Source organism: Myotis brandtii, unplaced genomic scaffold, assembly GCF_000412655.1.
Source record: "Myotis brandtii unplaced genomic scaffold, ASM41265v1 scaffold123, whole genome shotgun sequence".
Taxonomy (NCBI): Eukaryota; Metazoa; Chordata; class Mammalia; order Chiroptera; family Vespertilionidae; genus Myotis; species Myotis brandtii.
Window position 1 is genome coordinate 10,986,604 of NW_005354291.1, and position 12,102 is coordinate 10,998,705.

General features: G+C 38.0%; 1 protein-coding gene across 5 annotated transcripts in view; it reads left to right on the plus strand.

The window, feature by feature from the left end:
- EYA4 (EYA transcriptional coactivator and phosphatase 4) overlaps positions 1-12,102 on the plus strand; it is a 233,608-nt gene that overhangs the window by 20,669 nt on the left and 200,837 nt on the right. For all 5 annotated transcript variants that reach the window (XM_014533835.1, XM_014533834.1, XM_014533837.1 and 2 more), the window contains exon 2: positions 11,037-11,134. In XM_014533835.1, the coding sequence (XP_014389321.1) occupies positions 11,102-11,134 (33 nt within the window). In that variant the 5' untranslated portion in view covers positions 11,037-11,101. The remainder of the gene's footprint in view (positions 1-11,036; positions 11,135-12,102) is intronic.

The following is a 12,102-nucleotide window of genomic DNA, read 5'->3' on the forward strand; positions in this document are numbered from 1 at the left end:
TGATTACCAAATGGTAAAGGGAGTGGGGGATAAATGGTGATGGAAGGAGACTTGACTTGAGGTGGTGAACACACAATATAATATACTAGTACAGACAATGTATGATAGAATTGTACACCTGAAATCTAGATCATTTTATTAACCAATGTCACCCCAATAAATTCAACAAAAATTTTTAAATAAGTGTAGCATAATGCTGATATACAACTTGAATACTCGAACAAAGATTTGGATACAAAGATGACCACCATAATGAAATATAATTAAAATACTGTATTCAAAAGACATGTATTGTCATAACAAAATGTATAATGTTTCGTATAAAGGGAGGGCACATGACTTTATATAGGATCCTTTTTTTGTGGGAAAAATACAAAAGGTAATAATGTAAATTTTAAGAATATAAAAAGAAAAAATGCTCAGTATGCATTGTGAAATATAATTGTGAAATAGGCTGGAAGGAGTGATAGGGGCAGCAGATGTGAAGGGAAGTTGGTCTGCAGGGTAGGCCTGAGTACTTGGAGGAATAAGAAAAGTTGCTCAAGCTCAGTATTGTCTCAGAATTTTCTGAGGGATCGTCTGGTTATAACTGTGTTTATGTTTTCTAGGATAACTAGCCAACCATCAACAATTAGCAAACACGAACACAATAGAAAACATTGGCTTGCCCTTTTTGTCAAAAACCAAGAAACATAACTTATAAGTCCAGGAAATTTGTTGCCATCAAATGAAACTATCATTAATGACCAAAATGATTATCATGAAATTGAGCTTGTTATAATTGTTTAGCATGAGAAATTAACCCCATTACTACTAAACATTTTGAACTAAATGCACCATTTTGCAAAAGAACATGCTCTGTCTTTATAAACAGATCAAAAATAGTTCAGCATCTAGTTTGTAGCTTGGCTCCATTTAAGGGAATTGAAGTAAAGCAAAATGCTCATTGCTGTTCACCCAGATCTGTTTCTTGGACACCTTTGCTATTTTCCTTTTGTACAAGCAGGGAAGAGAGTCACATGCGTGGTCAAAGAATGCCCATGTCCACCTTTCTGAACAGTTGGCCACAGAATTGGAGCTAGGTGTTCTTTGTGCTTTTGGCTTCCCTCTCTGGCATGCTGCCTGAGCTGTTGGAAGCAGCCAGTGCCTGACCCAGCTTCTCAGACTCATTAATGAAATTTGGAGGGTGGTGTAGATAAGTTGGTGCACCGGTCATGAAAGCAATGCCCTTCTTGACAGCTGATCCCAGATATAAAAAGTTCTCAATAATGTAAGGAGAATATAAGTTGTTAGACTTCCTATACAGTTACAGTTTTAGGTTAGGCAATATGTTCAATGAAGGAGAGAATTAATTGAAGACGATGAGGATAGTGCATTGAATCCAAGGAGGAATGAAACAACCAACAGCAGGAAGAGCATAGAAACAGTAGAGACTTCAGAAGTAACAAGATCCAGGTCCTTAAATTCTGCCAGAAGTTTCTTGCCATCCTTGCTTTTGCTCTACTTTCTGGGTCAGCTCCCTTCTGTCATCTCTCCCTAGTACACCAGCTATTTCCACATGGCTGTAAAGAGCTCCCAAGTTTTATATCTAGGCATTTTGCCACTGAAGGAGAACTAGCCTGATACTTTCCCGGGCCCATATCTTAAGCAATAAAAAGGGATTGTGATGAGTCATTTGATATAATTAATTTGGTATAATTGGAAAAGATCTGGGGAATCTCATGGGTTGCACACTGGATATGGATCAATGTAATAGATGTCTATTATATGTGTATAATCTACTTCCATGTGAGCAGACCTTAATTTTGGACACAATATGTTTCTGAAAATTTACTTGGCAGTTTTTAAACCTGAAAGTCAAACAATAGATTGATTATTCTTAATTATAGAGTCCAGGAAACTTTGCATGTGTATGTAGATTGCTGAAAGCCCTCACCTAAGTTAAAAGGGGGCTGTGCCAGAGGTTAAGTTAGGGTGATCCATTCAGGGTCTGTAGAGGGGCTGGAACAGAAGTTGGGGCAGCCTGCAATCTTTACATCATTCCCTAGGTGGACACTAGACATTTGGAACATGGGTGGGGGAGTGTATTCTCCCCCCTTTTTTCTTTGCACTGCAGCAAGAAGCAAGCATATCCTCTACTATGTGTGCACCCTCACAGGAGACTCCTGTGCAGTTCCCAGGCTTTGGCTACAAGGCTCTCAGATGGTGGTGAAGGGTGGGGAATGGCAAGGACAGTGGAACAGGGACAGGGGGAGGAGGAAGGTGGAACTCTCTTTCAGAACTCCCACTGCAGACAGCGGCTCCAGGGAGCAAAACACCCCAGTGCTGGCTGCCCTTGACAGGACACTTTGCCAGAGGGGTACCCTGATAGACACTGTCTCAATTGCAAGTCAGATTGATTAAAAATTACTGGTTTAGCCTGCCGGTGCAGTTCTGTGATTGAGCATTGTCCAGGAGGTCATGGTTCGATTCCCAGTCAGGGCACATGCCTGGGCTCGATCCCCAGTGTGGAGTGTGCAGGAGGCAACCAACCAATGATTCTCTCTCATCATTGATGTTTCTATCTCTTTCTCCCTCTCCTTTCCTCTCTGAATCAATAAAAATATATTTTAAAAAATTACGTTTATCTTAAGGATGGGCTAAAGCTCTGAACTGTTTTGAGAGAATACAATCAATCTTTATTTTTAAACTATCCCTCTGGCCTCACTTTGAAAAATGAGGTTCAGGACAGATACATGCAAAAAAGTGAAACTAAACCATCAACTTACACCATGCACAAAAATAAATTCAAAATGGATAAAGGACTTAAACATAAGATGGGAAACCATAAAAATCTTAGAAGAATCCATAGGCAGCAATATATCAGATATAGCTCATAACAATATGTTTACCGACACATCTCCTAAGACAATGGAAACTAAGGAGAAAATAAACAAATGGGAATACATCAAAACAAAAAGCTTCTGCACAGCAGAAGAAACCAACAAAATAACAAGAGAGCCAGTGCATGGGAGAACATGTTGGCCAATCTGACGTCTGATAAGGGTTGAATCTCCAAAATTTATAGGGAACTCATACAACAACAAAAGGAAGATAAACATTCTAGTAAAAAATGAGCAAAGTACCTAAAATAGACATCTCTCAAAAGTGGACATACAGAAGGCCAAGAGGCATATGAAAAAATGCTCAAAGTCACTAATCCAAGAGATGCAAATAAAAATGACAATGAGGTACCACCTCACACCAATCAGAATGGCTATCATCAACAAATCAACTAAGGACAAGTGCTGGCAAGGATGCAGAGAAAAAGGAATCCTTGTACACTGCTGGTGGGAATGCAGACTGGTGCAGCCACTGTGGAAAACAGTATGAGTTTCCTCAGAAAATTAAAAGTGGAACTCCCATTTAACCCAGTGATCCCATTTCTAGGAATATATCCCAAGATATCAGAAACACCACAATTTAGCAGCACAATTTACAATAGCTAAGATTTGGAAACAGCCTAAGTGCCCATCACCAGATGAGTGGATTAAAAACTGGTACATCTACGCAATAGAATACTACACTGTTGTAAAAAAGAAATAATTTACCATTTACAACAGCATGGATGGAACTGGAGAGCATTATGCTAAGTGAATAAGCCAGTCAGAGAAAGATAAATATCACATGATCTTACTCATTTGTGGAATATAATGAACATTATAAACTGATCCAGAGACAGAATCATCTAACAGACCATCAAACCTTAGAGGGAAGGCCTGGGGGTGTGGGGTAGTTGTGGCTAAGAGATCAACCAAAAAGAACTTGTATGCATATAAGCAAGCATAACCAATGGACACAGGCAATGGTGGTGGTGGGGGTGGTGGTACAGGGGTAGGCTGGGAGAGGACAATGGGGGAAAAGGGGATATATGTAATACTTTCAACAATAAAGAATTTAAGGAAAAAGAAAACAGAAAAATCAGGTCCAGGGAACAGGACTGAAGGAAAGGTGACCCTTAGGAGGCTGTCACTCCAGTCCAGTCAGGGGTGATGATGGCTTGAACTACTGCAGTAGCAGTGAGGAGGGGAGCATGGAATGATCTGAGGGATCTCTATGAGGTATTGATACAACTTGGTAATTCATCGAATGTGGAGAGGAGTGGGCAAGGAGTCAGTGACAAAGCCCAGATGTCTGGCTTTAATGACCAGCAGAAGGCTGTGCTGTTTGTCTACATAATCCAGAGACAGGTGTAGTGTTCCACGTGTAGCTTCTGTCCTTGTCCCTCGCCAGCTCTGGCACAGAGAGCTCCCCCTTCACCTTCACGTTTCTTCAGCAGAGGAAAGCACCCTGGGCAATCTTTTCATGGAAGGTTTGATTAGAAACACAGAGGAACGGGCTACTTCACACAAACTCTACAAACATCCCTTTCTTCAAGGCACAGGGTCCCTTGCTGTCTCCACCACCTGGACCAAGCCCAAGTGCTGCATTCCATTTCTGAGAATTCTTTTTGAATTTTGATGTATAGATCTCATTATATATTTGAATTAGAACAATTCTAATTTTCTAAGAGAAGAGTTTACAGTTCATCTTAAAGTAGGGTTAAAAGAAAGGATTCAGTCAGTTTCTTGTATATTGAAAACCTAACTGTGGAAGAAATAATCAAACATGGAATGTGTGAGATTGCTATTATTCCTGCTTTAAATTCACCTTTTCCGAAGGAATGGTCTTGAAATAGAGCTGGGAACTAGATTATTGGCCTATAAAACAGCATGAGGTTACTATTATTCCTTAATTTTATATCTTTATTATTAAGTAATACTTCTCTTACTTGATTCTGAGAGTGTTCTTGTCTTTTTCTCATATTTTTGTGAAAACTTAACGTTAAAGGATTTAGCATAACAACCATTGCTAAATTATGATGTAAAATAATACCGTGTCTGCAATTAGCCTAGGTAGTTTTACTTGGTTCAATCATATAAAATCACTGGGCTCATAATATTTTAGTACCTTAGTGTGTTTGGCAAAGAAAGAAATTCATGTTACCATAAAAATGTTAAACTAAGTAACAATTAATCTCAATTTTAAGGAACTATAAAGCAAAGTATTATGTTGTAACATGGAACATTGATGCAAATAGCTCCCCAACTGGAACATTAAATAGATTCTCAACTGGTGGTTGACCTAACAAGGCTAGTGCTTGCTTAATGCTCTTATGCTCCAATATCTTTCCTGAAGACTTAATTTCACTTGAGTGATTACCAGTGCCCTGGTGGCCTTGTAAGAAAATGATGACTTCTTCCCTGCTCAGTGTTCTTATTTTAATTCTTGTTCATCCTTTCTGGTAATATTACATTGAAATCTTGATCCCATCCTAAAATGATTTCAGTGTGATAACTGCATGTGTTGTGGGTTGAATTGTGTTCCCTAAACAATATGCTCCAGTTTTAACCCTCTCATCTGTGAATGTGACCTTATTTTGAAATAGGGTCTTTGCAGTTATAACCAAGTTGAGATAAGTTGTTACTGGATTAGGTTGGGCCTAAACCAATGGCTGGTATACTTGTAAGGAGAGGGAATTTTGGACACTGAGACACCCACCCATAGAAGAAGGCCATGTGAAGAGGTGGTCAGGGAGAATACCATGCAACAATAGAGGCAGAGATGGAAGTGATGCACCCACAAGCCAAGGGATGCATGGATTGTCAGCCAACATCAGATACTAGGAAGAAACAAAGAAGCATTCTTTTCTAGAGCCTTTGTTGTAGGCAGCGGGAATGGCACCAGGTGTCTGACTGGTGGGGTCAGACTAAACCTGGGTTCAGCAACCTGGTACTTGGGTTCTGGCTAAGAAAGAATTCAGAGCCCAGACCCAAACTTAAGAGAACATTTATTTGGTAAATTACAGAGGTAGAAGAAGTAATTCCTAGAAGAAATGGGCTTAGAAAATGAGTTATGGAGGTAACGGAAGGACCCTTGGAGCTTGGGAGTGAGGAAGCTAATGGTAATGTGTCTGGGGCAGGAAGGGCAAGGAGGGGGAGGGGAAAAGGAACGGGAAAGGCTTGGGAGGAAGAGCACACTGGGTCCTCCATCCTAGGGGTTTTAAGGGTGGAGATTTTAGGGGAGGTCCCAGGAGAAGATCTTAATAGAATATTCAGCAGCTTTCCAGGTGTGTCCTTTCAGGGTTATGGTCTCCACTGATTGATTGGCCTGCAGGGCAAGGAGTCATTCAATGCAGCTGGTCCTGACATCAGCTATGGCTGGTTTTATTGCTTATCTGCGCCTGGAGCTGAAATACAAAGGCATAAATGTTGTCTCTAGGATGGAAAGGTCAGGGGGTCCAAATCGCTTCACCAGCGATATGCTAGGGGAGGAAAAGTCACCCTGGGGGGGAGGCCCCACCCTACAATTGATTGTCCGTTGCTAGGCACCTGGCGCTTTCCACCCTGGTGACCTTCTGTACCTGACACATTGTCCTTGATCTACTTGTGTCTATCTAACTGCCTACAACACCTCCAGAGGAAGCATGGACCTGCCAACACTTTAATGTAGGACTTGCTTTCAGAACTGAGAGAATACCTTCTATTGTTCTAAGCCACCCAATTTATTTCTTTTACAGCAGCCCTAGGAAACTAAATCAGCATGCTATGTTGTTAAGTTAACAACTGGTTAGAATGGTTTCATTAATAATTTTATTATAAGTATTTTATTATTAGGTCATTTGAGTAGGAAAATATCTGGTGGACTAATTCTCAATATTGAATTTTCTGAAAGTTTAAAGTATTCTCATTTAGCAAATAAAATGTCCCCCAATTTTTTATTCTTACTGCCTTTATACAAAGTGAAAAGTAAAATGAAGTCAGTTATGTACTTGAAAAATGTAGGACAAAACAGAATTTTTTAAAAAATAAGTACATATTTAAGACAGAATTTTCAAAAGTTAAATTACCTGGCTGTTAACTTTTTTCCTTGACATCATCAGATACATTATGCATGATTTTATCCACCATTAATTGTGTAATTCATCAATTGCTATTTATTTATTAAACTCCTAATGCTTGCTAGGCACTGAGCTAGGCACTACAGATAACACTAGTAAACAAAATCAAGAGTGCCCTTGGGGGGTGGGTGGGTGATGGGAAGGGATTAATCATAGAACTTAAATGCATATATGCATAACCCTTGGACATAAGTCAATAATTTGGTCAAGGCTTAGGGCGGGGGCAGGCTGGAGGGGGTTAATGGGGAGGATAAGGGAACATCAGTAGTATTTTCAACAATAATGATTTAAAAAAAAAAAGAGTTCCCACCCTTAAAGAAAGTACTCTGGCTTTGAGATTTAATCCACATAGAACAGTGGTTCTCAACCTGTGCAGGTTGCTGCAGCGATGGTCAAGCAGACCCTGCTGGCCGCAGACACTCTAGAGGCAGCAGAGCAGCGATGCTTTATCCACTACCAGAGTGGGTGGATCCTGCCTCTCTGCTTGGCCCCATGACCCCTGGCCAGGCTGACAGGTGTGAACACTTCAGCAGAGGGGCTGAGGGGACAGGGCACCACTATCTTGTGGCTATGGGCGCTGCCAGCTTTGTGATGGAGTGACAGTTAATTTGCATATTACTCTTTTATTAGATAGGATATGCATAACCCTTGGACATAAGTCAATAATTTGGTCAAGGCTTAGGGTGGGGGCAGGCTGGAGGGGGTTAATGGGGAGAATAAGGGGACATCAGTAGTATTTTCAACAATAAAGATTAAAAAAAAAAGAGTTCCCACCCTTAAAGAAAGTACTCTGGCTTTGAGATTTAATCCACATAGAACAGTGGTTCTCAACCTGTGGGTCATGACCCCTTTGGGGGCCAAAGGATCCTTTCACAGGGGTCGCCTAAGACCATCAGAAAACACATATATAATTACATTGTTTTTGTGATTAATCACTATGCTTTAATTATGTTCAATTTGTAACAATGGAATTGGGGGTCACCACAACATGAGGAACTGTATTAAAGGGTCATGGCATTAGGAAGGTTGAGAACCACTGACATAGAAGAAGCCACAGAGACCATTTGGAGGTTCATCTACCTAGAAAATTCATCTTCACTATAATATTTATATTTTTAACTGATCTTGTTAAATCATGTTAGCATCATTTGATATTACTTACTATATGCCTGCTGTATTTTAGTGAGAAAAATTTTATTTATTGCATAGACAACATAAAGCAAACAATAATCAAAGTACATCAAACCAAATGTAGTATTCTTGATCATTTTATTTAAAAAAATTGCCTTGCCCTAACTGGTTTGGCTCAGTGGATATAGCACCAGCCTGCGGACTGAATGGTCCCAGGTTTGATTCCGGTCAAGGGCATGTACCTTGGTTGTGGGCACATTCCCAATTGGGGGTGTACAGAAGGCAGCTGATCGATATTTCTCTCTCACTGATGTTTCTAACTCTCTATCCCTCTCCCTTTCTCTCTGTAAAAAATAAATAAAAAATATATTTAAAAAAATTGCCTTTTAAGCAGTATTCAAATTCATGTACATTAGTGTTAGCATAGCTAACATTTTGTTCTTATTTTTCACTTAACACACAATAATTTTCACCCTTCCATTTTTAATAATTATCCTTTTGAATCATTAAATAACATTATATTAAAATGGTTGACCATAATTTGTTTAATCAATCCAATGTAAAGACAAGACTGTTTTCAGTTTTTATTATGAATAAAACTAGTGAATACCTGGTGACTTTTTGTAGGGGAATTTTACTTCTTAGAACAGTTAATTTTGGATAAAAGAGTTTAAACATATTTATAGCATTTAAAATGCAGTGACAGATTGCTTTCTAAAAGTGTTAGACAACTTGATATTATTGAAACGTGGGATTCAAGGTGCAGACTTCTCTTCTCATGGGTTCTTGTCCAATGAAAATGAAGAATAAATTTGTGGACTAACAGATATCTTTTTTTGCTTTTTCCCCCCGATAACAGATATCTTTAATAAAAATGTGGAAGTTTATTGGAAGCATATACAAACTCCATCTGGGCAGGGGTGTCCTGAAAGGGGTCCCCTGGAGAGGGGCCCCCAAATGGGAAAAGCCTACTTTCTCTCTCTCTCTAATGGGGCAAAAATCTAAATAATCTGAATCTGTAAAATCTGAAATCTGCCGAGTCTCTTTGTCTCCGGATTTATAAAGGCTGCAGCTCTTTGTCTGAATATGACCTTTTCTAATTGGACCCTTTCTAAATTTAGGACCCCCTTGCTTTCCTCATTGTTCACTCTGCAAGGCCAAAACCCATGTGGTGCCCCCCTCTTTCTTTCCCCTTATTTTGCAACATTCCTTTATCCTCTGAAAATATATTTCCTATTTCCCTAACCTGTATCTTAATCACCAGCAACTGAATGAGGACACCATTTTTTGCACTGTATCCTTTCTGACAATGGGTACTAATGTTTAAATGCTTTGGTATTGATATGTATACAGTAATCCAAAATGCACATTTGTTGCTTAAGTTTACATATTTTTTGAATTGTGAGAGTGAAGACTATTCCATATGTTTGTTTACTGTTTGTTTCTATTTTCTTATAATGATTTGTGTTTTCATATTCTTGCTTAATTATTTAATAGGTCCTTAAACTTTTTCTTACTGATTTCTTTGTTTCCAGCATCACATTTATAATATATATTGAAGATATTTTCTGTTATGTATGGTGTCCTTTTACTTTTTGGGCTGTTTTTATGTATTCAGAAATGCAAAGTTTTTGTGTTGTTTTTATGTAGCTGAATCTATTGTCCCTTCCCTTTGTGTTTTACTATCCATCTTACCCATTTATCTGTTAGAATAAAAAGAAACATCAGAGTCTCCACTTCAGGAGAGTACTTAGCTAATTTGCTGTCCAGGTAGTGGGGAGAAAATGATTTTAAAGATGAGTAGCCACAATTCCATCTGGGAGAACAGAGGAAGGGCATGAGAGTCAGGCCAGTGTGGAGTCTTAGCAGGTCAGCATCAGTTAGACTGGTGACTTACATCACTACCATGTGCTCCATGTCCAAGGTGAGCCTGAGCTGGAGTGGTCCTGGTCACCAGGGATATTTTCATGTACCTTAATTTTGATTATTATTTGTGTGTGTGTATTCAAGGGCATACTAGTAGTTGTTTTTATTTTTGTGTGTGTTATATCCATCGCTTCTATTATAAAATCCTCCTCTATCTGAGAATTTAAAAAAATAGATATGCCTATTTTCTAGAGATTTTTTAAACTTTATGTTGCTGGGAAAATTTTCAATGTATGGTATAGAGCAAAGATGAACTTTTTTTGAATAGTAAACTGATTGTATTACCATAGTTAACTGACCAGTGGTCCTTCTCATATACAGGGTGGGACAAATGTAGGTTTATAGTTGTGAGTACATGAAACAGAGTTTTTCTTGTATTATTATTTATTAATTATTGTATTATTTTCCATATGAAAAACTATAAACCAACTTGTGCCAAACCTGTATATTTATGATATTGTCTTTATCATAATAATCTTATTTTATTCTCTTTTTAAAATTGAGAATGTATTTTATAACATTATATTCTTTAGAACTGAATAATAATCATCTGTTAATTCAGATACATTTTCCTCAATTAAAAAAGCTGTCATATTAAAATATACACTTATTTTCTCAATTTTATATACTTTACAAAATGAATGGAAAATGCAGATCTAATTTTTAATTAATCAGTTGTTCAATGACAGACTTCTCAGCAAACTAGTGGACTTAGTGTTTATTCATACTGTGTCTCCAAAGTTGTCCTCAGATATTTTTGATTATGTGTAGGAGTCCTGAGTAGCTGTTTACATATCCCAAATTAACCATGATGTGATTTCCAAGATCATTATTTCTTTCAAAATGAGGACAATATTAATGAATTTTGTTCTTTAAAAATAATTCTACAGATTACCAGCTATCATGTAAATAAATCATAGTGTGTTTTAATAATTTTGCAAACAAGTGGAAAAGGTAACTATTTCACTTTTCTCCTTTTTTTTCCATCTTGTTGCTTTAGATAGTCCATTTTTAATCGAAGGAGGCTGCTTCTACTTGGGGTGGCAGGAGACGTGAGAAAACCCCATGGAAGACTCCCAGGACTTAAATGAACAATCAGTAAGTCTTAATTCAATCTCAAGTTTGCTGAAGAAAGTTGAGGTACGACTACTCAAAATCATACTGAAAGGAATATATTGTAAAAAGCAAGTTTTTAAAACATATTTTTAGTTGATTTTTGAATCCTCTTTTAAAATAGTAAAACACACCTTTGGGAATGTATGGTGTTCCTGCTTATGATTGTGGTCTCCCTTGACTGTCTACTTACTTGTTAAGCCACTGCCAGAAAGACCAGGGAATTGAAATCCTGCTAAATATTTTAGACAGTATAAAGAATTTAATACATCTCTGTTATTAGTTTTATTCCAAATGTGCTCAGATAGTGCATCTGTTGTTGAATGTTAGACGTATAAAAAGAGAAAGTATTTTACTAGCATGCCTATTGTTCATTTCAAGGATGGCAACCACAGTCCTCAAGGGGTTTCCTATTTTGCTAAGCTCTTTGCAGAGTGAAGAGTGTGCAAGATTGCTGGCAATCATTCTAAGATTCTGATTTTTTAGAAAAGATATATTTGGCATTTTCTCCTAACTCATTAGTAGTGTCTCCATGAGACTAGTTCTTTACTGTGTGGAACTGGAGTCAATGGGAGGTCTTTCCACATACTCCCACACTACTGCCAACTGTGGTCCACGCTGTTCTGTTCACAGACAACTAGTGGTGTCACAAGTAAGGAGACATGTGTACCTACCAAGTGTGTGTTACGCTGATTGATGCCTTTTTTTTTATTGCTTATGTGATCATGATTTGATCTGAGAGTCTAATGTTTCTATCAGGCAACAGAGGACAGTGTGTTTGTGTATAATAATGTGGTTTTAGAAAAGATTTCTTTGATGAGTTCAGTTTTAAAATACGGAGGTATATGTGTTCTGGAGTATACATGCCATTCCAAGATAATTTAATTTTTCCATTATTTTATTTAAAAGAAATGATAATTGAGTCCTCACATACACACATGAGCATTGTTTAA